Raw genomic sequence first — 27794 nt, forward strand, 5'->3', positions numbered from 1 at the left:
TACTGCAATTGAGTAGCGGTGTCCAGGGGCCCATATCTGATTTGTGGGCTGGTGTGTGTTTAACTCTGTCTGTTTATGTCTGAAACCTGGTATTCCCGTGTCACGTGTGCCCCCAGCCAGCAGATGGTCTGTAGCAGCGGTGGCATGTGCAGGGAGCCGGTAAATTATGGAGAAAGGGCCAGGTAGAGGTTTCTGGTTCCTAATCACAACCCCTGTTTACTTTACTGCAACCCTGTGGGGAAAGACAGAGAGAGGTACGTCTGATCATAAATCTCCAGTGACTCTCCTCCTCCACCTCTTCCACTCTATCTTTCCTCCGTTATTTTTCTGGGTGTTTTTTTTTTTTTTTGCTTCTCAGCTACACTTTCTCATTAGCAGCAACCTTGACCTATCCCGAGGAGAGTGTCGGTGAGACTGCTGCTGCCGCGGGCTGCCACTGTGATCATTGCCCACTTAACATGGAAAAAAAACCCCAAAATAATTGAACAGTGCTGGTATTTTTGGGCTTTGTTACTTGAAATGCAGATTTAATACTTTAAGTAGTTGATGGGATGAGATATTTTATGCTAAATTCCTCGCCAAACCAGTGGATGTTGCGGATGAGAGTGATGAATCACAGTGTGGCTCACTTTCTCTTCTTTTTCTCCCACAAACAAACACAAAAACTGTTGCCCTCAGTGGGTTATCACACAGGCCCTGCAGAGCTTTGTAATAAACTGGCATTGTTTTCCTCAGCTGTATCCTGCTGCTGAAGCCCGCTCGCTCCATTTTCTCCTTTATGTTTTGTGTTTGGGCCTGAGATACAGCCACTGACAGGAGGGTGACGTTACAAATGCCAAGGTCAAAGGCTACAGTTGTACAATTCATCATCTCCATCTTTTGTGATTGCTGGAACATTGGAACATCTTACAAGATAACAAGTATTTCCGAGCCTTATCATTTTTCTCGCCTCAGTTTTTCCCCTTCTCTTTATCATCCTGTTGTTTTTTTCCACTTCCCTCATGCAGCTATCACTCCAAACGCCCTTTCTCCTCAGTTTACCTCACCCTTTTTTATCTCTGTGTTTATCTACTCCTTCGTATCTGTGTCTCCCGCTCATCTCTTCCTCCCTCCTTTAACTTTGTATCTCGCCTTCACCTTGCTGCTTTTCTCTTTCTTGTACACTATCACCTCACATTACCTCTTCGTCTCTTTCATTCTTCACTCTCTGCCTCATAGCCTCCCCCGTCACTTTCCACGCTCTGCCATCCCCTGTGTAGCCTCTGTATACCATCCAGCTGATAATTAGCCAGGCAGTACAAACTGCCTCGGCTTTGTTTGCGGCCCCGGGGCCAACAGGATGTCCCGGTCTACCACAGCGTGACTTACATGAGCAGCCGACACAAAGTGACAACGCTGACCTCAAACGGCCCCAGGAAGCAGAAAGACTGACTCAAGATTGAGGAATGGACCAAGATGGAGATGGAAAAAGACAGACAGTCCTTCAATTCATTCATACAGCTGATGAGATCAGAGCAACTGTCACATGAGGATTTCAGCACTGGTACAGCTCTGATGTACTTCTTCTGTAAATGAAGAACTTAATGCACTTTAGCATTAGACATTGTAGATTTTCATAGCATTTATTTTTTTAAGAAATATTTTGCAAGCAGGCACTCTGAAAGTTTTTGTGCCACCAAAGCAGTTCATCTGTCAAACCATTTATAATGTTTTTGTGCCATAGGTGCTATTATTTTCCTCATTTATTCATACATTTATATTTATAGCTATATACTGTGATGCACTGAGGCCTAATGAAGTCTTTAAAGTCAGCCATTGCATCTCTGTCATTACATTAAGGTCAGTGAGTTTCATATGATTATAGTCATTCAAAACGTATGCCATCAGCCATATGGCTTCTGTAGCTGACTGCGTTGACAGTCCTTTGCACCAACAATGCGTCTACCAGGCAGAAGAAGAAGGAGAAAACTACCGCTTACCACAGACCAGGGTCACAATTGTGTACAATAATTGCTCTTGACATCTGTACCACAATTAAGTCGACAATGATATTTTGGTGTTTAAAACTGCTTCATTGAGCACTTTAACTCCCCTGCTCCCACTGCCATGATAGGAGATGGCCCAAAGAAGGGTGTTCAGCTGCAGAGGAGCGTGACCCCGTTTCCACCACCAGTGATTCCTAAATCACTGAGCTGTTTCTCCCTTCTCTTTATCTCCTTCTCTTCTCCGCCTCTCTTTATTTGCTATAAACTCTATCTCCAGACACTTGTTCAATATTACAAGCTTGCATAAATTTTGCCTCACTTTCTATACTTCTCCAGCTTTTACAAGCCATCTATTTTCATTGGAAAAATTTGGCTGAACACAAGAGCTTTTTCAGCAAAATCGAGGGTTTTAATGCAGTCTGCCTGTCCTTTTACACCCATGCAGTGGAGGGCTTTACATCAACTCTATAAAGGCTCACTGACATTTACACAGTCAAATATACTTCCCGAGGTTCCAATTAAGCCATTTCTCTGTGGTGGTCTGGTCTGTAAATTCTTAAGCATTGTACTGTACCTGCTAAGAAGTTATGTGAATCACCTTCTGTATCTGCTGATGCGTTATTCATGTGACAGATTTGCAGCAGATAAGTGCCTCGCTTTAGTAGGAATGGCAATGAATAAGTGATACTCGTTTTCATTCCTGTCGAGTCTCTCTGTGTGATACGAAAGAGAAAAATGTAAAACTGAAGAGAAATGGCAGCGGTGTGAGCACCAGAGGGTCGACCTTGAAACTAAGAAATTTAGATGTTGTGCAAAACATTTGACCAACTCTGTTCCAAACTCCCATTCAGAAAGGCCTATTTTTTACTAATATTTGTGTTTTTAAATTTGTGTTTAAATGCTAAAAAATCATTTTGTCACAAGATTTTATTCATGATAGAGTATGAAAACCTTTCCTTTGAAGTAAAGTAATGACATTTATTTTGATTAGATGTCTCTCTGAAATCAGGTTAATAGCTTTCCACAGTGTGGTATTATAAATTATACAGAAGACATAGCAGTCTAACCATAATTGTATACCCACGAGTTTCTCAACAATGATGATGAGTTTCTTTATGGGTCTGATTTGACATCTTGGCAACGGATCAGAGAGGAGGTTGAGGAGGAGTGGTTTTTGTTGTTGTTCTAGTTGCCAGTGACGCAAGTTAAGGAACTTCAATGGGGCACTGAGGAGCGGCTTTAAATCCCAAACATCCAAATCTAATACAGTTGGGATTGGGTCGGGGCTTGGCTGTCAGCCACAGAGGGTTTCTGAGTCAAAAGGTCAACCCAGTGTAGTCATCGGCTTACCACGGCTCGAGACTAATTACAGAGCGCAGGGTTTTCTGTGCTCTGTGAGGGAGAGTGTGTGTGTATATATGTATGTGTGAATGTGTACTTGCCTGTGTTTCTGCCTAATATGTCCAATCAGTGCCTGTTCACTACATAATCGACTCATTAGGTGCATAAGTAGTGGATTATCAATGCTCATACACACACTGACATATGTTTGGATACATATTGTTGCGAGGACCCACGTGTGAACTGTTTTATTGTCTAACCCTGATCTAACCTGAATTTTAAAGGCTTTAAATCAGCCAGCACAAAAACTTGCACAACTTGGCTTTATTTTGAAGGAACGACACTAGTGCTGCCAAGCAGAGCAGGTGCAGTTTGTGAGAGATATAAAACGCTGCAAACACATTTTACTGTTGAGCACAGCGATGACAGACTGCTCTCTCTTCTTCTCCCCCCCCCCTTTTCCTTGTGTCTGTAGGTAACGATTTGTTCCTGGTAGCGGTCCACGAGCTCGGCCACGCGCTGGGCCTTGAACACTCAAATGATCCCACGGCCATCATGGCTCCTTTCTACCAGTACATGGACACTGACAACTTCAAACTGCCCATGGACGACCTGCTGGGCATCCAGAAGATTTACGGTAAGGCCCCCTTTCAAAAAATAGTACCATTGACTTCCCCCTCATAGCTACTTGCTTTGGGTATCAGTTGGTGAGGCCAATTAAAAGTCGATGGTGCAAAACAGCTAATAAGCTACGCTAGCTTCCTCAATTTTAGTTCTCCATTCCCTCAAAAGTCTGAACTGTCAGGATGGTTTGCCGTTGAACGGTTAGACTTAAACTGATTAAATTGAAATCTATGTATTTCACCACAGTATTTGACTTTTAAATGCCGGTGAGACCGAGCCAGAAGTTAAGCATCATAACTGGGTGTCTCATGGCTGGAGTAGTGTCTGCTCTCTGTTATTCTAACCCAGTTGTATCACAGGTTTGATAACCAGATAAAGCACAGATCTAAGATCTAAATTTAAGATCGTAGGAGGTGAGAGCTTCATCATCAGAGCACCTACACATTCCTCATTGACACACATTTTCAGCTGACAGATGCCGATTGCAGTGCTTTGTCTACTCATAAAGCTGATGTAGCTCAGAGGCGGGTGTATCAGAAGTGTGAAATTCAATTTGACGGTAAGAGATTTATGTAAGCATCAGTGTAGTCTTCATTTTTTACACTCTCAGAGCTGAATTAATAGTACATTAGGAAGGATGTGGTCTTGTACGTATTGTTCCACAAAGGTTAAATAGAATTTTTATGGTGTATTTGAATGTTCACGTTGCCATCTTAACCTCAGTTCGACATTAAAGGTAAGAAACAAGTTGGTAGGAAGTGACGGTATTGTCCCTTACAGCTGTCGAGGCTGTAAACCAGTCACACTCAGCTGCAATGACTGTGGTCTGTCACATGAATGGTTGCGCATGCACACGCGCACACACACACACACACACACACACACACACACACACACACACACAAAAGAACCTGCCATCTGCTAACATGGCCAGGGCACATCCCTCTGGGAGTGACAGACCTGGGCAAGCGATCAAATCTCTCCTCATCCCTCTCGTGTTTAACTCCTCTCCACCGCTGCCCCTCCCTTCTCCTCCCTGTTGTACCAGGAGTTGAAGGGCAGGACAAGTGATGGCAGCTCCTCTCTCAGTCTCATTTTATTTTCCAGCAGCAGTTGGCCTCCTTTTCTTCCTCATGGCAACCGCGATGCTAGATGTGGAGGCTAAACGGGGACAATGGTGAGAGCTGCACGGTCTAGATGAATGAACAGGGGAAAAAAAATGTGAATGAGCTCCCATACAGGTAGAGAGGTGTAGTGAGATATACTGAAGAGAATTATGGGTGAGTTGTAGAAGAAGCTCTACATAGAGAACTGGTTTGGGGCTGGAAATGGGAAGGAGATAAGATAAGATAGAACTTTATTGATCCCACGCTGGGGAAATTATGTTGTTACAGACAGCGGTAATAGCAAGATGTTGAATTGAGGACTTTGATTTGCAGTCAGTGGGAGCCAGGCAGGATCACACAGTGAATTGTGGGGAGAAAAGGTCTGAAAGGGGTTGGATGAGCTTGATGTTGAGGATCGATTCACTTTTATAGTTCTGGACATCTAGCGACTGGTTCTGTTTCTTGCCCGTGTGCTAAGGTCATAGAGTAGAGAGGAAATGCCTGCTGGTTCTATTTATTCCTCACATCACTTCTATTCCTGTTTACAATACGTAAGAAAGTAATTCTCTTGAGTAATTAACAGATTTAAGTTAACAGGATATTTATGGGTTAACATCTAATAAAAAGTTGTAGCAGCCTGCAAGTAATAATAGATAGTAGACCGATGTAATACATGGGCAAACATATAAAAGTTGAACTACCGTTGTGTTTTATTTGAATTCCCCATGGACAAATCAGTGTTTTCTCACTGAGCTTTGAACATAATGGCTTCCCACTCTTTTGAAGGGAACAGCTGACGTCCTGTTTACACATGCAGCAGAGTAACGAAAGCCCTCACATTGCTGTATTTGATAGTGCAGCCAAACAGAGGAGAGGAAAAAGAGACAGCACTCCAAATATCACAGTCACAATTACACTGAACTTCTTCTCAACAACCTAAATATATAAAGTGAGGTATAACTAGTAATTTATTAGTCTAGTAGCACACCAAGACAAATTTATAAGTGTTCGAGTGTGAGTCAAAGTGTATATTGAGTTGCATCATTAGAATTGTAGGATGCAGTTTTTTTGGAATCTTGACCCATAATAGGGGTTAAAAGTGAGGAATGGCTGGATTACCCTTTTAAGGACACTCAGACAGGCTCTTCAGACACTTTTGTTCTTAGTGGAGACTACTGGTTTTAATCTATGCTCCAAGAAGGCCCAAGAGTCTGCACATTTCCACTGCAGCCAATCACCACACTGATTAGATTCCTGTTCTTTGGTTTAAAGTGTGCTAATCAGTGAAATGAGCTCCTGTAGAGATTGGCTGGGCCTCAGTGGCACATGGGGGACCACTGGTCTAACCCGTGGACCCCCCTGAAAAACCACCGGAAGATTGGGAACAAATGTAGTGGTTTAGTGGCTAAAATTACAATTAGACTGAAAGACCCCAAATCTGCCAAATGGCATGTTTAATTTAGTTTACCATAATGTTATTGTGTGCGTACGCATTTGCATGTTTGTCTACACGTCCATCTGACTGCGAGTCTTCCCACTGCTTACATAACAGCAGAGCGCTTTGGCTCCACTAATCTGGGATGTATTTCAGGGGATTTAATTCAGTCAGTGAATGGAATCTCTTGTGCGGACCGCTGATCAGTTCTGCAGACTGGGAGATGTCTAAATCCTCTGATCAGCTAGTGTGTCAACTAGTTTCATGGTTTATCTTCTTTATTTCTTTGTTTAATTGCTCACTATAGATGGACTTCTTCACTTAAATGAGCGGTTGCTCATTCACTTCTCTAATCCTCTCTTCGATCTGACTTTTGTTGAGTCAGTTGTTTGCAGCCACTTTCAAGGTCATTATTTATATTTGCCTACATTTCACAGTGATACTTTTTGTGAATTAGGGTGGGGAGGGGGCGGGGGTGTCGCTTGTCACATTTGCGTCTTTCCTATTGCTGGAATTTATTCCTGCATTTGTTGGCTCCAATCAACACATGGCAACTCATATCCTTGTTTCACATTACACAGTGTGTTATACATGCGTCGTCATGTGCTCAGTTATTCATGCATACAACCCAAACACCTCCACACCTCTCCTCTGTTTCTCTCTGTATGTGTCTTGCTCTCTTTCTCACCATGGAAATCGTGAATGTGAAATGACACAGAGGCATGTCTGGGCCCGCATTTGCATTTATTTTAATCTCTACAGTGTATATGTTTTTTCCATATGCAATCTATTTTCTGTTTTATTAATCTGAACATACCATATTATGCTTTGGTGAGCTGAATCCCTACACCTGGCAGTGCTGACCTCTATCCACTGATATGCACATGGCCTCATCTTGTTTTCCTCCTCACTTCTCTCCTCTTCCTTTGCATTGTGCCTCTAGTTACAAGTGGAAAAGTTAACGTTGCATAAATGTTTAGCTCTCCTACAAGCTCAGGTTGCTGGTCGCCTGTAATAATTAAAGTAATTCACACTGAATTTGCCTTTTTACATCCTTAGGAATCTTAAAGTCTTGCTCACACAAACTAGTGTTCCTGCTCACTACATCCCACCTTACTTAGGGCTAATGCAAACAGGAGAGGCTGAAATTGAGATATTAAGTCAAACTGTTTCCTAAAATGTCCAACTACACCTTTAAGAGATTTGTATAACGTTGCTGAAGGACTTTAAACTTGTGAATAGCTCATTTGATATTTTTCTCATGCATTTATTGCCATGTGTTTACAGTGCAGTATGTTGTTATTTAGTAGGGTATGACCAGGTATGGTTCAGATTGTACCACGCGCCTCCAGAAGTAATGCGGTCAAAAAAGATGGAATTTGAAATTTCTGGTTGCAAATAGTACATGTTGCGGATATTTGTATACCAACAGTTGTGATCATTTTCTCTGGCTTCCTCCAGGGCCTCCTGATAAGATTCCTCAGCCCACCAAGCCTTTGCCGACGGCGCCCCCTCCCCGCTCCCATCCTCCTTCAGACCCCCGCAAGCCAGACAGGCAGACACGACCTCCGAGGTTGCCCCCAGGAGATAGACCGTCCCACCCCAACGCTAAACCCAACATCTGCGATGGAGGTTTCAACACCCTCGCCATACTGAGGAGAGAGATGTTTGTCTTCAAGGTAAGTGTAGAGTCTTTGATATCAAAACAAACCTGAAGCATTTCCACATTTTGTTTGTTTTGAGGAGTCATTTCGAACCCTGGAGCTGTCCTACCCCAGACGTCTCTTAGTGGTGTAAGAGCACGGCAGTCAGTCTTTGCAGGACAAACAACCTTGTGAGACCCCATTGTAAGGGTAGTTTCCTCCCATATTTTCAAACCAACAATAAGTGCCTTGAGAGGAGATTTCTGGCTATAACGTAGAACTTAATCGGCTGATACATGCAACAAAAGAACAACTTCCTTGATCCCTTGATTCAGACCGATGGAAAAGGCCTGTAGGTTTGAAAACACTCTGCGACAGAGAGAGAGTGCTTGCTAAAGGATTAACTAAATATACAGAGGGTAGGAGCTTTTCCGCTAATCTGCTTCATGTTCCGTATGTGCATAATGTAAAAATGGCTCACTTGGATGTAATATAAATTATTTGGTTGGAGTTTTTTTTAAGTTTTCTACACGGTCATAGAAAAGTTGGCTGGAATTGTTAGGAGAGAAAAGTTTGACACTGTGGTTATAGCATAGTGGACTCTCCTCACTTATCTTAAAACCAGTTCTTGTGTATTTCATTGCCTAATCAAGGGACTTATTATGTCTAAAATTAGCTATTTCCATGTTACTCAGAGCCAATTGAGCAGGAATGTGGACAAAATGTATATTGTGCTCAGAAGAAACACCATGCCACACTGCAGCACAGATTTCCTTTATCCCAACAAGCTCAGCCTGGTTTTCATTCCACTGCAAGAGAAAAAGTACGCATGTCCCTTAATGCATCTTTATCCTTGGTCTAAGCTCAGGAGCACAAGACCTTGGCAACATGCAGTAAGGAATAGAGAAAAACCTTGGGGCACCACAAAGCTGTCCTGTGTTCTCCACAGAAAGGAGAAAGAGTAGCTGTGATGCTTTCTGTGAAAAACTGTATTTTTCTGGGGATATAAATAGAAAGTATTCAATGGTTAAGTAAGAGGCTTGTGGAGCTAGGGGAAAGCCCTCTCTGACCTCTCTGCCACCCCTCTCTGAGTGTGTTCTTTTAACTTCAACAAGTAAATCTTAGGACCAGAGCTGCTACCTGTGAAGGTGTTTAACCTAAATTAGACTCAAAGCTCACACTGTCTCTGTTTTTTAGTGGAAGTAACATCGGCTTGTTAGAATAGTCTAAATACAGCCCCAGTATATTTCACATGGTGTCTGCAGTTGCTCCTGACAATCACCATTGCTGTCAGCAATGGGCAGCAACCTGGTCTGCTGGAGTGATGAGGATGAGGGGATTTCAAAGTATCAGACGTACTGTGGAGACAAAAAGGACTTTTCAGCTATCAGACAACCTTAGCATGAGTATGAGGCCTGCTGGGCTCTGAAACACCTCTCATGTATCTGTGGGCGTGAATTTGAAAGTAGGGCTGATACTGACAAAAACTGACAATGCAATGTTGTTCTTACATATTGCAATCTGAAAAATGCAGCATTTTTCACCAGTTGACTTAAATAGCTCTATATGGAAAAAAATAATTATTCACCAACTTTTTGTGGCTGGTTTTTAAATGAGAGGGTTACCAATCAGAGTCCTGGTTGACAAATAATCAATATAAAATAAAAAAATTAGCTCCATCAAACAGCACAAAACAATAAAGCAAACAGGAAGTAGCAATGAACTACGCATCACCAAAACCTACACTGCAAAAACAAACAGATCACAACTTTATTCAGTTTTCAATATGTGTATTAAATCAAGCAAGAAAAGCAATATTGGTGTGGGTGGAGAAACTGGACTGGAACAAACACACAACCATTATTCCTCCTCCTGGCTCGCTACAGTGATGCTGACTGAACAATGTGATCTGAGGGTGAAGGTTAAGCTACCTCTCCTCCACCGACCAAAAAACATGGATGCAGTGTGTCTAGTGGCTGCGTGTCACTCACTAGCAACTAACTCTGCGTATCCAAGAACCCTTAAATCAGAGCAAATCATATCAGACATACTTACTTTTAGATTAGTCGTGGAGCATGACGTGTTTGAGGTAATTTGCCTTACTTGACATTGCGCATCCTGCATTGTGATCGCACCTGCACACATAATGATGTTGATGCTGATGTGATATGTTGTGCAGTTTGTCTTGGCACTGATTTTTGAAAATGAATTTCTGTCACGTGAGAACAGCAGCTGCTCTATGCCTCTTTGACATAACTAATTAAACATCCCTTTGACGTTGTTACCCTCTAACCTGTCAGATACTTTTCCTGATAACTGTGTTTGGAAGTTTATTTGTGAGGATTTGATTTTTGTTTTGTTTAATTTTTTAAGTGATGCTGGGATCCCCGGGAATCGTGTGTCAGGCATGTCTTTGTTTTGGTGCCATGCCAGTGTAGAAAAATCTTTCTCCTGCTGTACCTCCACCAAAATCTGACAGATCGTCTTACAGTGAAAGCAAAACCGGAAAAGTACGATTCTGCTGATTCTCTTCTTTCTTTTGTAATGCACATTGTATGATTATACAACACAGTAAAAGTTTTTAGAAACCTTTTGCACACACATCTAGCTGAGTTTATAGTAAAAGTGCTTTGTCTTGTGTGCAAAGTACATCTCTAAGTACTCTTTAAAAGCTGATCCTCAAAGACCACCCATGTCAAATGCTGTTCAGCATGATCAACATGCGTCCCTCTCTTTGTTTAAACTCTCCACTTACTACAGCCAGCGTTCCAATTAATACAGCAGATGAAATGTACATAATTAACCCCTAAGCAAAGGGGCGGTAAGGTATTACAGTATGCGTCTTCAGTAGTGCAGTAGTAGTGGAATGAGTTACGTGTGTTGGAAAGGCTATAACCAGACATGTCTGTAATCCATAATTTAAAACAGATTTAGAATTCTGTATAATTTGAAAACAGAAATGAAAACCGGTGACATTAGATAAGTAGGATTTCCTGTAATTGCTTGTGTTAAGTTGGCATCGTCACTGATGTGAAGAGGGGGCTTTTCGCTCCATCATTTTGAAGGCTGTGATGAATGTTCCTCTCTGTTGGCGTTTTGAAGTAGCAGCAGCTCAAACTTTTCCAGAGGCATAGAGGAGTGGAGGGGAAAGGCTGCCACAGAGAGGTGATTTGTTACAGAACACATGTAAGTGCAGCTGTAAATCCACCGTGTTCACCTCATTAGGACCACCAGTAACATTATGACTCACGAGGATTTGCTCACCCTTTTGCATGATCCACGCCAGTGATTCAAATGTGTTAAGTAAAGTGAAATCAATAAGGGATCACAGGTTTGACTTGGATTCACTCTGTAAGTGTGTTTCACAGGAGGAGCAGGTGGTCTTAATATTTCTTGATTCTCAGTGAGTGCAGTGCCAGTTTTCTCTGAGAAGGCTGAGGTATCATGTTAATGCTGTCTTTTCTCCTGGTAAATGAAGCTGCCCAACTGTAAAACGGTCGATCTGGAATCATAATTACAGCTGTTTGTGTTACTCCAGAGTTTGATATATCCCCTTCAGAGCATGCCAAGGTCTATGCATTAGACTGATGGCTGGACCGAACAGGGATGATTTACAGCTTGTGCTTACTTCTTGGTTTAGTTTTATTTGAAATTTTGACTCTTGTTTCTCTCATTTATAAGGGTGATTTCTTCTTCTTCTTTTTTTCCTTTCTTTGTTCCATTATTCGAGTGATTGTCCGCTTGGTTACTTGAGGCTGTGGCTCCGTTTAGCCTGCATGGCTTGGCTATACTCACCATCCCCACTTGATGTTTTGGAAGGGACGAGTCAAGCCGATGCCAAGTCATTATAGCAGAGATCTCAGCAGTTTCACAGCCCCCCGAGGTCCACAGGTGGTCCAGCGATGTAAAGTAGAGGGCTTTGGAGAGAAGGCGTGTTACATTTGTACGTTTACAGAAAAGCCCTCATTCATGCCACCGCTCTGAAGATTACTTCTGTCAAAACTTTGGATGTGACATTTCCTGCTTGCTTGTTTCCTCACTTTGAAAGTATATTGAACTCTGCAAATTTACAGATGGCCTCCGCAACCATTTACATGTAAATTGAACTTTTTTTCACAGTTTGCAGTAAATAGGATGAGGACGTTTGATCAAAAGTTTTTCTTCCTGTGTTAGACTTTCAGAGCTTTTTCGTAGTTGAAGTCTAGTTAGCGATGTGCATTAGGACAAGCCCCTGCACCCACAGGGCTTTTAAAAAAATGTTTTTTTCACTGTATAAAATGGTGAAACTAGCGATGTCACTTTGCCCTAAAAGGACAGTAGTAGTGCAGCTCAATAGGAACTGCTGAAAAAAGCTGTTCCCTTTGTAATTCTATGCAGTCGTGAAGGCAAATTTATTTCATATAACAGCAAGACTATGGTACGTTATTAACAGTGTCAGGTAATACAATAACAAGTAGCAACAAATTACAAATTTACCTCTATAAAGTTAGCATCTTAACTTAGTGCTTGTGCAAACTGGATCCTACACTTTCCATAATTCAACCTAATAGTGTCTTTCATCAGACCCTCTGCTTCTAAACGTCCACTTCTTTCGAAGCCCACACCTTTAATTTGTAACGCTGGCCTTCTGTTACAAAATTTAAAGCTTAAAACCCAAGCCGATGTGACCCTGATGACATCATCAGGGTTTTTATTTCAAACTTAGGAAAACAGCTTTAAGAACCACAGAAGACATGACAAGACAACTGTGTCTTTTACACGCTGGGCAATAAACCTTGTAACTCCAGTAAAGGAGGCAAAAGGTTGTACAGTAGGTTTAATAAGGTAAAATGTATCAACCGTATTGGATTTTGTAGTGTTAAGCTCAGCATTTGTCCCAACAGCAGTGAAAAGTGCCTGATTTATTGGAGCACGTTAATCTACAAAGACAGGTTAGGAGTCATGCTTGTTAAGGTGGTAGTTTTACGGTCGATCATTTTTCTCACAGTGGGGTGACAGAGGGTCGTTTAAGGTTCGCAGATGATTATGTATGGCAGTGTAGATCCAGTGTCACCAGTAAATACCTCACTGAATTACACAGCTACTGCTTTTATGATTGCAGGCTCAACTTTCTATGAACCCTCAAACCATATGGTATCCGATTGGATGTCTATGCATGTGCATGAGCATGCATTAATGCAACCAGTTTTCCCTTTCTCTTGTACCAAAAGTGTACTGGACTGTGACCTTATCCCTTACTGTCAGACAATGACCAGACAGCAAGTTATGAAGAGTCCACTCATGTCCCATTAGGCTCAAAGTGTAGTAAAACATATACTCTCAGACGTCATCCAGCAGACGTCTGGATTTGAGTTTATGGCTCGGTGCTCTCTTGTCAGTTTGTAGAGCCAAATAATCCAACAAGGGCTTTGGAGTTTTAGACCAAACATTCCCTAAAAATACCTCTCTTGAAGCCTTGATTTTTTCTTAATGGAGCAATTATTTGGAAATTCAACGGACACACTTTACAAGAAGGGAATGCAGCTACTGAGACTTACAGCCCTATTAAACCAATCAGAGGGCATTGTTTAAAGTGCATGGCACAGGTGCGTTTAGGGCACATCCAATGCCACTTTTGCTAGTTCAGCAGCACATAATCTGGGCGCAAAATAAGCCGCAAGGTGCCGCCTGCACTTGTTGAACTTCTTTTTAAATGGCGGATTCGGCAAGTTGGAAAAGCGAACAGTTTTCTGCTGAGGAAACGGGTCTGGTCTTGGGGGAGCAGACCATCTAGGAGAGCAGTAGGAATGAACCAAAGTCCCCTGGTGAAGCAGTCATAGAAGGATGTTACTATATGAATAACACCAGGTTTAAATCAAGGTTTTTGTTGATCACTTGCCTTTTGCTCCTTCAAGATAGCAATGTGCAAACAGTGAGCCTGACCACGCCTCATTGGTCAGGGGTAGTCAACTGCCCATGGGCACAAATGGGAGCAAACACATTTGCGAATTGACAATATGGGCGATGGGCTTGAACATGACAACTGCATTGGTCGGAAACTAGCAACACGTGTTTTCTAGAGAGAAGCTGAGACTTAACAGCCATTTAAAACCAGTCAAGTTCATGTAAAGGACCACTGTTTAACAAAGCTTTTATGTGACAGTGTTGAAGAATGCAAATTTTTGGAAATCGGTGGTTTAAGAATGGTTGTATCTATTGTTAGAATCAGTGGTTGAATGCTTCAAGGTCATTTTATTGAGTTTACCTCTGCTCTCATTCAATAGTGCTTAATTATGATGCATGGTTTGCCAGCCCAAAAGTTTGTAGCTGCAGACCACTGCACAGATGCTGTCAGAGCCTCTTCCACGGCCTACGGTCAGGTATAAGAGAGAGAAAAAAACCTTCCCTCATCAGGGAAGCTCTCATCATGAGACAGTCTATAATAAAAGAAACTGCCACCCTCGTGTGTCCCTCCTCCTTCCTCCTCCTCTTCACTACTTCTAAGTTCACTGAGAGACCTTACTTCCTTGATATGGACAGATTTAGAGCAGGGGATTCTGGGACACCGGAGGGTGCCTTGCTGTTCAAGATCGTCCACGTGGCTGCTGATGTTGGACACTTGCTTTGATTCCGACATCCTTTAATGAGAACACAGTGGCCAAGTGGACGGAGCTGTCCACTTCTCTCACTATCTTTCTCCTTTGCATTACTGTGAGGAAAGAGATGGATAGTCCTGCAATAGCAGGGTGTCAGAGAGGGGTCAGGAGAGTGTAAAACAAAATACATTTTTAGTGGCACCAATTACATTTTTAACCGTTCAAAAGTCAACTATAGCAAAAAAATAAAAAAAATAAAAAAAATACAATATTAAGTTAATGAATTTTAGACATTAAGGCTTTTCTTCTGGAAGGATTCTTACACACCCTACACAGAGACAGATACAGATGCAGCCAGGACACAGATAGCTTAGCTTAGCATAGCATAAAGACTGGATGCATGGGGAAACGTTTAGCCTGGCTCTGTCCAAAGGTAACAAAATCCACCTACCAGAACCTCTAAATATTACTAATCAACACGTTAAATACCATTTGTCTAATCTGTGCCCTCACAGAAATGTGAAACCAGGTTAGCTGTTTCCCCACATTTCCAGTCTTTATGTCTCCTGGCCCTATAATCTTCCTTAGGGATGAATGTTTTTTGTGGCTTTGCAAAAACATTCACGCCTAAGATAGACAAGATATATCATATAGATATATTCCTCCCAGGAATATATATCTTGTCATGAAGCCAGCATTCTTTACTGAAAGTCAAGTTTGTTTTGAACCACAGAATCCTTTTTTTATATTTCATTCTTTGGTATTAATTTTCTTTTTTTCTAAATAATAGAAATGCAGATGAAACAAAGCTTTCAGAAGGCAGCTGGCCACCCTTTTTTTAATGAGATGATTACTGTGTGCTAGGGAATTTTAAGCAGAACCGTAGCCATTCTGGCTTGCATCTCATTCATTTGTATTAGTGATATGAAGTACAGAAGCATTGTTCTACGCTGTTTTGTCGTAACATTATCAATCTGCACTTGATGTTTCACCTTTTGAACGCCCCTCTTCAAGCTTACATGTGTAATTTAGCTGCCTGCATATTGCACTCTGCTGACATTTATTAGATTGCAATATTTTGCCACACATATAAACCGTGAAAGCCATATTAGAACGAACAATAATGAAAAGAAACAGCTGCAGGTTGAAGAGTTGAACCAGTGCGGATCAAGGTCATACACCAGTATTTACAACAGTTGCAGTTATGTTAATGAGGTTTGCAGAAGTTTTGTTCCAGCCTGTGAGGTAGCTTTCACCTCATGAGAAAAGACACAAGTACACATCTGCACACACGCTAAAAAAGCCAGTTGATTTTGGTCGATTTTGGCAAGAAACCCCGATACACACTGTGATCTCAGGCTTCAACCCTAATCCTCATGCCTCTGAATTATTTACACCTGCATTCTGCTCTCAGTCAAACCAAGCCAGTGCGTGCGTCACATTAACCGAGTGAGAGGTCCACAACACTGTGATCCTAACACCGCTGCCTGTCATATTCTCACCTCTTCACTCACACACAAACACACACATGGCAGCAGCAGATGCACGTCCTAGGTTGACCTGGATGTGTGCGATGATGAGGTTTTAGGTATAACCTCATTGTTAATTTCAGGTTTGACTCTGATTTTTTTATTCCTCAGTTGGCTCTTTTTTGGCTTTTTGAAGTCTAATTCTTGGAAGTTGATAAACAGAGGTCCAGGTGTGGTGAGAGCCACTTGTTGGTGATTTGACTTAATCGAATGGAAGGTGATGAGAAGACACCAGAATCTGTCTTTTGTCCAATATCTAACTGTGAAGGTCTATGTAAGAGTGTGTATAACAGACAGTCAGTGTGCAGGGAATAAATATATTATTGCTCAACTGGAATAGTTCAGTTCGTTCAGTTTTTAACACATTTTTATTCCTGAAATAATATCTGCATTTTGGCCAAATTAGGTGACAATGACTATAAAAGCATTATAGTCAATTAGCATCTTTCTCTTTGTCTCTTTGTGTTTTTTTTCGTTTTTCTCTCTCTCTTGTCTGTTTTTTGTCTCTTTTTGGTCACTTTGCATCTCTCTGTAGTCATTTTGCCTCTTTCTTTGGTTGTTTATATCTTCCTGTAGTCATTTTGAGTCTCTTTCAGTCATTTGATTAACTTTCCAACAAGACATGTAAACAGTCACTTCAAACAGAGACTCTGACCCAGGAGAGAGGCCGTTCAATAATCCTTCCATGGCCATTATGTTTGCACAATAAACTTTGCCAGTTGTCTTTCACACTAATCTTACAGTACTCATTACTTGATCATGTACAAATATCTGTTCATTTCTGTATGAATTCAAGGCAAAGCAGTTATCGTCATTTGGCCTTTCTGAAGCTAAAAGTTGTTTGTCAGCTCCTGCAGTACAGTGATGTGTTGTACAGTTTAAACTTTGAGCTCACACAACTCTCAGGGCCATTTCTGCAGTCTGCGTTCCGCTTCACAGACTTTCCTCAACGCTGACAAAAACTCATCTATAGGGACAGTTGTTAATGCCGCTGAGCTGTCCAGAATTTATATTCCTACGAAGAGCGTATGGTAATTCAACCTTATTGCTCTGCATGCATTATCATGCGCCATGAGACAGTATGCGTGACAAACTCTGCACTGCCCTTTCTCTCAAGGCACAGAACATGAACAATTTGAGGTATAATATTTCCAACTTCTGCAAAGACTAAACTTGTTGTGATTATTCTAGACATTTCCGTAATTGCAAAGTGTCGGCTGAAATGTTCTACAAGTGTGCTCGTCTGAGCTTAATTTTCAGAGTGGGAGTGGGACGACAGGGTGGGAGAAAGAACATTTTCTCTTTTATAAAGGCAAAAGGATTCAAATGGGGTGGATTTCACAGTTTGATCTGTTTTCAATTACCGGGCCAGGCCGTGCACAGGAGAAAAGAAATGCTGAACAAATGAAATCTATGGAGGCAGTAGGTATAGAGCGAGAGAGGGAGAGGAAGAGAGGAGGAATTGGAATGAGAGACAAGGGGAAATGAAAAGAAAGAAGAGGAAGAGTCCAGGGAGAGAGGAGAGTCCCAGAGAAACAATTGGATTAGACAGAGAGAGAGAAAGAGAGCGGCAGAGAGAGTGTTTGATAAATGGGCTGTTTATTTAGCTTTCACTGTGAATGAGGCAGGGTGTGATGATGTGTTGTCTCTTCTCTCTCTGTCTCGGCGTCCCTCGCTATGAGGTCAAGTTTTTTGGCCTGAGTGTTCAGGAGACGCAATTGGCCGTTCATTGCCAAAGGGTGGGACATCTCACTGAGCCCTAATGGCTTTCGCAGCTGGGTCTCCCCCAGCCCCCCTCCCTCTGTCATCAAGTTTCATCCAACATCAAAAAGACACACCTTCCAGTTGGCCGCGCTCACGTTTCCCCACCCCCCCAAAGGAAATCAGAGACTCTTGGCTTCCCATAAAGCTCCTGGCTATCACTTTGCCCTGGTTATGTGATGGTTTCCCCAGTCTGTTCAGATTCTGCATGCGTAGCTTTCCAGCCACCCTGAGAAAGTATATGTAGATCTTTAAGGTATCTGTGCTCTCAAAGCAGCTGCTGGAGCCTGAATTCACTGCCAATTATTTACTGCCAATTATTTACTGCCAATTATCTTACAATATGCAGAATTCATTAGATATGTTTTTGTTTAAGATGCATCGCAAGTACTGTACATGTCTAAACACACATACACACATACACCATACACTAGCCCTGATTGTGACTCTCTGAAACACAAAAGCAAGGGTCAATGACTCTGTGAGGGGTGGGGGTGGAGAAGGTAACGAGAGAGGCATTTGCCAAAATCTTCATCTGTGTAGTAATAAAAAAACAACAAAATTACTCCAGCTACAGAAGTTGACAGCTGCAGTTATAGTAGGTGATTTTCCCCCCAATGAGATCATCCAGCACCAGATTGAGGTGAAGAATACGCTGCTCTTGAAAACCTCTAAAAGCGACACAAAGATGATGCCAATAAATGTTTTGGTTTTACAAGAGAACAGACTCCAGGGATGAGGACTAAGTAGCCCTTTAGCCAGATGTACATTTGCCAAACCATGCACATCTGGTTACAGTGCTGCTCCAGCGGTTTAGGATTGCACTTTTATTAAGTTGGGGGACTCAAGGGACACGTTAAAACAACAATAATCAAAAAAGAAGCAACAGAGGCCAATATAGCCAAACTTTTAGTTCCTGTTTTGTGTCGAGACAAGATCCTAGATTTTTGCAATTTTTGATCAAGCAAATCATGTCCAATTCATGGCAACCCTGATGACATCATCAGCGTGTCCAGAGTCACAGCAGATGTCATGTGACAGGCTTGCTAGTACTCCATGTGTGAGTAAGCTGAACTACATGTGTAAGTCAATGGGGTTCCCCCTTGAGTCATGTTTGACCTTGATCAGGCTTTTCTCTGTTTCCTAACAGCCTCCTTCTCTGTCTGTGTTTCAGGACCACTGGTTTTGGCGGGTGAGAGATAACTCGGTGATGCCAGGATACCCCATGCTCATCAGTGTTTTCTGGAGGGGCCTGCCGCCCAAGATAGATGCCGTCTACGAGAACAGCGAGGGCAAGTTTGTCTTTTTCAAAGGTAAGCCCACACTGCTGCTGTGTAAAGCTCTTTTCTATGTGATTCATCTTCATCCGGTCCAAATATTGTGTCTGTGCCATCCTGCTTTAATTTGCTTCTCATGTTATTCGTGCACAGTAATTTCCTAGATATGTTCTGTGTACATGGCTGTCTTTTTATATAAACTGTATGCAGATGTATTTTTAGTATTCAACATCTGCTCTCTACGTGTGTCCATACTTAGAAACAAACAGGGGGGGTTTTATCTTCAATAACTGCAGCATCTTATAATGCTCACTCAAAGAACTGCCTTGATCTTATCTGTGTGTGTGAGTTCAGTGTAAATCTGTGCAAGATTAAAGCAGTGTTTTGCCTACTTGGTTGGAAAATCCACCATAATCCACCAGTTATGACTTTTAATAATACTGGTGTTAAGTTCAGTGGTGGGGGTAGCTACATTTTTTAATTTAAATCTTCATCTGTAGCTAAACATAATTACTTTTCATAATTCTTGGGAATCACAGCTCTTGTGACAAAGAGCTTCAATACATGCTGTCAGTGTGTGATGGTCTCAAATTCAGATTTTGTACCTTTCTGAGGAGACTTGTCTCATATTCAAATCTAGACTGAGCCAGCCCCAAAACACTGAGACTCAAAGCTAATTATGTCTAAAGCCGAAAAGCCACTTAAAAGAAACAGCAAACAAACAAAGCGGCCCTGTAAACTCCTGTTTATACTCCAGAGAGGACAGACAGAGGGAGGGGGTGCTGGTGAAAGGACACGTAGGTAAGCAGTGAAAGTCTGCTGAGATAAAAACTACAAATCTTTACTCAAAGACATTTCTATTTTCAACACCAAACAATTCCTGGAAATGCAGACTGCTGGCCCCACAAGCTCTGGATGTTTGATTTCAGTGCTTCATCCTCCAGCCTGCTCTCTTTCTGGGCCGGGTAGAAACGGGATTCCACACAGATTTAGAAAATTCATACTAGCGGACTACCATTTTTCATTTGAACATGCACAGCTGATTTCCCAGAAGGCCTTATTCTGTCTGTCCCCATTTGGAATAAAAAATTAGGAAGAAAGTCGGTCAGAAAACAAAATGCAGCACTCCAGGTCCTTGTCTAACCAGCCGGTTTGAATATTCTCTAACAGCGCCTCGTCTGATGAATTCTCCGAAAATAAATGCACATATGGAGGCTTTAGAGTCTAGTTTGCACTGAAGTCATGGCTGAGACACTGATTAGCTCGGTGCTGTAATGGCCTCGCAGAGCAGGTCAGTAAGCAGACACCGCTGGTCTACATTAGAGATAGATTCAGCATGTGTTCTTCATTCCTACAGTGCAGTTTTGTGCCAAGTTTAAGTCCCTGTTTCCATTCATCTGAGACACTGGGTATGCAAGTCAAGAATATGTAGTCCGCTGATTGTGTGACAAGTATATGCAACAGTAGAATCAAGCCTATTGTCAGCTTTGCTAATCAAACTCACAGTGTCTTTACAGAATCCTCAGTCACAGCTGGATGAGAGCATGCAGACAGATTTTGAAGAATTACACTAAAATGTTGTATATATGTATAAATATGACTATTTGATTAGCCTAAATCGCAAGATAAGAGGTTGCATTATAAATTCAAATTAAATTCATCAAGTTAAACTTTGGGAGTAGCGAGGTCACACGAAGACACCCTACGCATGCAGAAAGATCCATACGTCAATATGCATTTTCCTCCCGGGAGGCAGGATCCAATCAGAGCTTGATTGGTGCTGAGGACAGACAGAGCTGCTTGCTTCATTTACCTCATGCAGACATGTCTGAGAGCGTGTTATTGTAGATTACAGCTAGACCAGTGAATCAGCCGGCCCAATATGTCTGTCAATATAAGCGTATTGCAGATATGCCAGCACGTGTATGGACATAATGCCAGTGCAGAAATACCAAAGATGTGTTTGATGTACGTTTGTAACAGTGTCACCATCACCCAGTCTGACCTGCAAAGAGTAGTGACAAGTTTATTTTACCTGGTAAATGTCCTGGTCATATCTTCTTCCCCCTTCGTCAGTATTTGTACGTCTGTCAGGTATTTTATACTTGACTGTGACTTATACCTGAAAGTGTACTGATCATTACATTTGAGGGTTTTCACCCCCTCTGTTCAGTTTTAAACAGGATACATTCAATCGCAGTCACTCTGGTGTGTGTCCGTATGACTGTGCATAATAATTCCAGTCCTCGTATGTGTGGCTCACTTGGTTGTACAGTATATGTTTGCGTGTGGCCTGTTTTATGGAGGAGGGGTCTCTTTTTGGAACACATCTTCATCCTATATAACACTCCTCATACACTGTTGAGGGCAAGCAGGGGATTAGTCGTGACAGTGCAGCAGATGCCGGAGCCGCCACTACATCAAAGCAGCTCTCACAGCTCTGAAGATGGAGCCAGACTTTTATGTGGAGGGCTATGCAAGTCGAGTCCAATTTAAAAAAAAGAAAAGAAAGGAGAATCCCATTTTATGTAGGATAGAGAGAGAAGAGTTTTTTTTCGCAGCTCTATTAATAATATGTGTGTGTGTGTGTGTCAGGGCCAGAGGAAGTGTGACCCAGAACGAGTGGAGCACTGTAAGAGAAAGAGGTGAAATGACAGGAATTTCCTTTCCAAAAAGAGGCCACTACACTCCCATTTACATTCAGCCAGCACTTTGTCCTACTGTTCCTTCCTCCACCTCTGCTGCATACTGTCAATGCTTCTTTCAGGTTAAATGTCAGATGCGTGGCCTTTAAGACGCAGGAGAGTGAGCGTAAATCTCGCAGAGATCGTGTCTGCTTTATTTCACACCCACTTCCTGTGCTTGTGAAAGAAAAAGGGTGCAGGTCATCTTAAAGCTGACTTTGCAACAGTTCCTTATTGGGCAGGAGGGAGTGTGAATCCAGCTTCAGTTCAGCTCAAACTGTCCAAATGAATAAAAGCCAATGTATTTTTGTGTCGGCCAGGGTTTATCTACCATTTAAATAGAGAGAAATGGAGCATATTGTTTATCCATCTTCTGATTGTTTCCTCCACTAGGAAGAGTCAGACATACACATACACACCCTCTATATTTTCTCTTCCTTGTCAGCCTCTTCATGTTTTCTCTTCTTAGTTTCCATCTTTACCCCAACACCTCTCTACCGGAGGGGTTTAGATCCCAAAGAGAGACACATTTATTTTTGTGAGTTTGTTAGAAAAGCTTTTCTGTTGTACAGATATTATCATATTCATAGTCTTTGTGATGAACATTATTTCCTCTGCATGGAATGTTGAATTTTGTCAGCTTACAGCCTCATTCTAATGATTGATCAAGTGGCAGTGATCTGAAAGGTGAATGATAAGATGAAGTAAAAGCTGTATGTGACATGAGAAAGTAAAGAATTAGAAGCCAAAATATTTGGTATCTTTTGTTTCTTCTTCCTTCGTCACTCCACCTCTTTCCTTTCCCTCTCTTGTTACGTATTACCCCTCCACCCACCCACCTCCCACTTCATCCTGGTACAGCCTCCACCTCTACCAGTGACAAAGAAAAGCACTTCCTGGGGTCACACTGTCAGAAACGTGCTGTTTAACCCAATTACTCCATAGGAAGGAGGGGTGAAAGGGAAAGGAGACGAGGGACAAACAAGAAAATGATCATAAAAAACATGACATGATTTAAATTTTTCAACATTGTCATCAAACTCCTCCCAAAAAATATCCTAATGTTAAGGTATTTGCTGGGCTCCTTGAGGCGAGGAAACCTTTAAAAAATGTTTAAATGTGGCTCTGTGGCCGCCAGTTTTCCCACAAGGGTCGTTGCTGTTTCTCTTTATCTCAGCTGAGCAGTTACTGGCTCAGTTTTCCAGCGCTGAAAAGTTCCCAGAGTACCTCTAAGCAAGGGCAAGGAGAACTTGTCACCATGTCTGTGTCCTATTTTAAATTAGGGAAACGTCAACATCAAATACAGTAATAGAAGGCAACAGGTTATTGCCTGCCATTTGTTGCAAGGCTTGTATCTGTCTGTGTAAATCTGCCCTTCTCGCGTGTCTCTCCTGGAGGGTAATCCCAGCTGTTGCTTGTCCTTCTAATTTATTTCTCCCCGTCTTTCTTGATGTGCAGGCAAGCAGTTCTGGGTGTTTAAGGACACAGTGTTGCAGTCTGGATACCCCAAGGACATCGCCCAGTTCGGCCACGGCATGCCGGCTCAGAGCATCGAGGCGGCCGTGTGGTGGGAGGACGTGGCCAAGACCTACTTCTTTAAAGGCGACAGGTGGGCACAACAATGTTTGTTTTCACAAGCAATAAGGAACCTTTAAAAAATGTCTTGAATTCAGATGTTTAGCAGCTGCAAGTCCCTCAAAAATGTCTATCCAAAAAAAATGCCAAAAAAATATTCTGTCTGTCTGTACAGCCAAAGGAGCAGGAACAATATTAAGCATAAATATTACCATTTCACCTTAAGTTTTAGTATTTTTTAATTAGTGACATTCCTCCAAAATCCCTCAAAGGTGATTTAATGTTTTCAGTCTTCAAACAAGCACACAGTGTGTAGTTGTCACTACAAAGATGTTTCTGTAGGTCATGATTAACATCACATTTCTGTTATTAAAATACATGCCAAGACCCCACGGTGAACTTTGACCCCAGCCTGGGAAACCCTTTTGATTTTGACCAAGACAGTTACACCCTTTCAATTGAAGTCAGCTGACACAAAACCTGTGCCAAATTAAAGCAGAAGTTGACTTGAAGCATCTTAGTAACGTGTTTGGTGACCATGTCTTCCTGTGGCTCTTTAGGTACTGGCGCTACAATGAGGAAATGAGAACCATGGACCCTGGTTATCCCAAGCCAATCACAGTGTGGAGAGGTGTGCCTGATTCGCCGCAGGGGGCCTTCGTCGACAAAGCCAATGGTACGATTTGTCCTGCCCGATAGTCTGATTTGGCAATAACAGCGCGGTTCATGTGCCAGACAGCATTGATTTCAGCTGGTCACTGGCACATGCTGTGCAGGAGGTAAAGCAGAGTAGCATTGATTGAAATTTGCCCCAGTTATTACACTGAGTCTCAGTAAGTGGCACACTTCCATACATGCAATATCAGGGCGAAAAGCCTGATGGAGTGTTTGTGTATGGTGAATGAAAGATGACAAGAGGTCAGTTTATCCAGAAACGCCTTTTTTTTTTAGTTATTTTGAATTGTTTCACAAGCAGAATGTTCCATAATCAGTCCATCCTGCTCAGTGTGCCATAAGACCCAGTTGGAGCAAGATTGTGGAAAGCAGAAAGGACAAGACCACCGCTGGGCACTCATTCCGGTTTAAGCCAGTTGGCCGTCGCCAAGGGTGGGAAGGCGGGTTTTAGAACACTCAAAGAGCTCCCCCATTGGCTCGTGCGATAGTGTGAAGAGAGAAAATGCTTTTCCCATTGGATGTATTATGCCAGGTGGGTTCGGGCCTGGTCTTGGCATCGCCTGGGTTGGAAAAAGCAGGGCAGGTGGTGCTGAATGCTCAGGCCATCTGTGCTGCAGATCCGCTGCCAGATCTGTAGCCAGGCGTGTCTGCCGGTGAGGCCAGGTGGAGCGGGCATCAATCGGAGCATGAAGGGTGGATTGGTATCCAAGGGGGTGATGGGTGTTTGTGTGCATTACATGTACTTCCAGTTGTACATGTGTTGGCCTGCATTTATTGGCGGGCTTGCTGTTTGTAGAGACAGAGTGTCAAGTAGCACGCTCATAACATTGACCCAGATAACCAGCCGTAATTGAGTGTGCTGCCGGCGATAGCGTGCGTGAGGCAACGCGTTTCAGAGAAGGAGCCTCAGGGTGATGTTGACCTGGCTCTCACCCACGGCAGCTCAGGCTGTCTCACCTCTCACCCCCACCCCCACCCACCCCCTACCCACATGCTCGTCACAGGACTGTAGGTTTGTGTTCAGCAACCTCATCTATCTGTTCTTCATCTGGACCTTTCTGTCTCTATGTAACACTCCACATGTGTTGCATGTGCAGGAGGGGGGTGTGGCAGAAGCTGCTGCCAGGTAGGAAAGAAAAAGAAATTCCCCAGAGCGGCTGCAGTTCTTCAGCTAATCACCTGAACTCCAGATGAGAGATTGAAGGGGGTTTTGTGTAGATTGGCTTGGCTGTCATTGCATAAACTACCACATGTTGCTCAGACTGTAACTGCTCAGGTTCTGATGACCAAGCTGCACCTCTTCATGAAACAAACTACCCATCAACTTCTTGTCTATTTATGTCTCCAAACTGAATTTGTTTTGATTCGAGTAGACTGATGCCACTCTCTATGGCTGGGAGTCAGTCATCTTAGCTTAGCATAAACACTCGAAGCAGGGGGAAACAGCTGGCCTGGCTCATTCCACATCTTAAAACTGGCCTTCCAGTGAGTCTAAACACACTTATTAACAAGTTATATCAAGTGTGTACAAGTTCAGAAATATGAAAACAACAAATTCTGGCTTTAGACAGAATTCTATAGTGTTAATATAGGAAGTCACTGCTCTTTGCTCTTGTTTGCCAAGGAACCGTTACAGCACCTAACTGCCTGTAAAAGACACAGTGTAAGAGATACAACACGTAATGTCTGTAGCATTTGTGAGCTTTCTATAGACAGAGTCGAACTATTTCCCCTGTAACCAGTCTTTATCTGCTAAACTAATTGTTTGGCTTTCAGTCAAGTGTCCTTCCCTGATTCATCACGCTTCTATCACATCACCCTTTCTGGAAGAAACCGAACGATTCAGCGATACTGTATCTATGAGCCTCGAGTACCAGCGGGTCATTTAAATGAACAGTGAACTGTGTTGCTGACCTTGTTGCCTATGCTAGCAGCTGTCTTCCTCGTGCTTCTACTGCCTACATGCGCAGGAGGCAAACACCGGCACCTGCGTGCCCAGTGTTTGCGAACGGTCATGTGATACGCGTTTTCAGGTTAGTCTGGATGGAGATTATTTCTGACACGGTGGTAAAACTCTCGTCTGCACGGAGATTTAAAACGAACAGGTATTAGCGTGGACGTAGCGTGAGCTAATTACTGCCGGGCTCAGTCTTCTCTTGGTCACGACAGTGTCTGTCTCATTTCCTTCTGCTTAGAAATGAGTTGCAGGGTGTCGGTTGTGTAGGCACACAGTCTGCTGGGCATATATAGGAAGCAATTGAAAAAAAATACACATGAATTTAATTGTTGTTACAGTTCCGTGCTATAAAGAGTCTTTTTTACTCTCAAACTCATATGAGAAGACATGTGCAACAGACTTCTTTCGAGATGAATCTTTTAAAGCTTCGTCCTGCACCTCCTCACTTCTTCACCAGAAACATCTTCACTTAACAAGTGATTTAAGAAGCCCTGGCTTCTACAATAATCACCCCACCATCTGACCGGAAATTTAGAGCATTTTCTCCCCTATCTTCCCAGGGACGAGTGTGCATAAATAATAAATCTTGAGAAACAAAGTGTAAAGGGGTCCAGTGAAGAAGAGGAGAGCTGGAGAATTCACCCAGGCTGTCATAGTCAGTTTCACAAAGCATATATTTTCCCAACAAGCATTTCAGAGACAGTGGCTTGCAGGAGGCAGCGAAGTTTAGTGTCAACCCAAATAGACACAGCATTTTCACAACAAGTTATTATCATGGCACAAGAAAATTTGTCATATAAAGGCTCCCAAATGTCATTTCACTGCTTTCTTCAAACTTGACATTGTTAGGTTACAATTTATTCATTGTCAAGGTGTTTGCTGCAACGGTATCTGTGCTTGATAAAGAATTCTTTTTTTTTTTTTTTGCTTCTGTCACCATTTCCATTGCTCTTGACTCAAACACAGAGGGACCCAAGTGAAATATCGCTGACTTTTTCATCAAAAAGTCAACACTGACTCACTGTGTAAATAGACTTCTGGTTTTGTGTGACATCGGGACAATTGCCTCAACATTTCCTCGAAAGAAAAACTGCCACTCTTGTGACCTGAAAAGCACCACAGCAGCTTGACATTTGCTTTGTGATATTAACTGTGGGGTTTGGCTCCTGGTTGGGTGTGTCCTCTCTTTTATGACCAGCTATAATTAGTCCTGAGGGACAGTCAGGGACATCTCAGCTGAGCAGTGGAGCTGAAAGGGAAACAGTGGCTGAACAGCAGAGCAGCACACACGCTTGTTTGAGGTGCGGCTGTGTTGCTGCACTGGCAGGTGATCGTCAGTTCGATTTCAGTTCCGTCTGTCGTCGTCTGGTGACAGCAAAGGCGCTCGTCCCGAGGCAGAGTCTGTTCAGTATCATAATGAGAAAGAATTCAGTGTGAACTCAACTTTGCTCTGCTCGGCAGACGTATGAACAGCCGTTAACACAGACAATAAAGAAAGTCAATCAAGTGATTTTAGTGTGTTTTGACAACCAAAAGTACCACAATGGCTCCAACACTAACAGCAGTGCTGGGATGTAATGTTTAGTACGCTCAAGTACAATTTACTTGTGCATTTTTCCATTTTCCA

General features: G+C 42.5%; 1 protein-coding gene across 1 annotated transcript in view; it reads left to right on the plus strand.

Moving 5' to 3' along the window:
* The window catches only part of LOC121624306 (matrix metalloproteinase-16-like), a 79748-nt gene that overhangs the window by 45453 nt on the left and 6501 nt on the right, over nt 1–27794 (plus strand). Inside the window, exons 5-9 of the mRNA XM_041961967.1 lie at nt 3802–3963; nt 7953–8170; nt 19174–19312; nt 23419–23569; nt 24096–24211. Of these exons, the coding sequence (XP_041817901.1) occupies nt 3802–3963; nt 7953–8170; nt 19174–19312; nt 23419–23569; nt 24096–24211 (786 nt within the window). The remainder of the gene's footprint in view (nt 1–3801; nt 3964–7952; nt 8171–19173; nt 19313–23418; nt 23570–24095; nt 24212–27794) is intronic.

This window comes from Chelmon rostratus, chromosome 20, assembly GCF_017976325.1.
Source record: "Chelmon rostratus isolate fCheRos1 chromosome 20, fCheRos1.pri, whole genome shotgun sequence".
NCBI classification, from domain to species: Eukaryota; Metazoa; Chordata; class Actinopteri; order Chaetodontiformes; family Chaetodontidae; genus Chelmon; species Chelmon rostratus.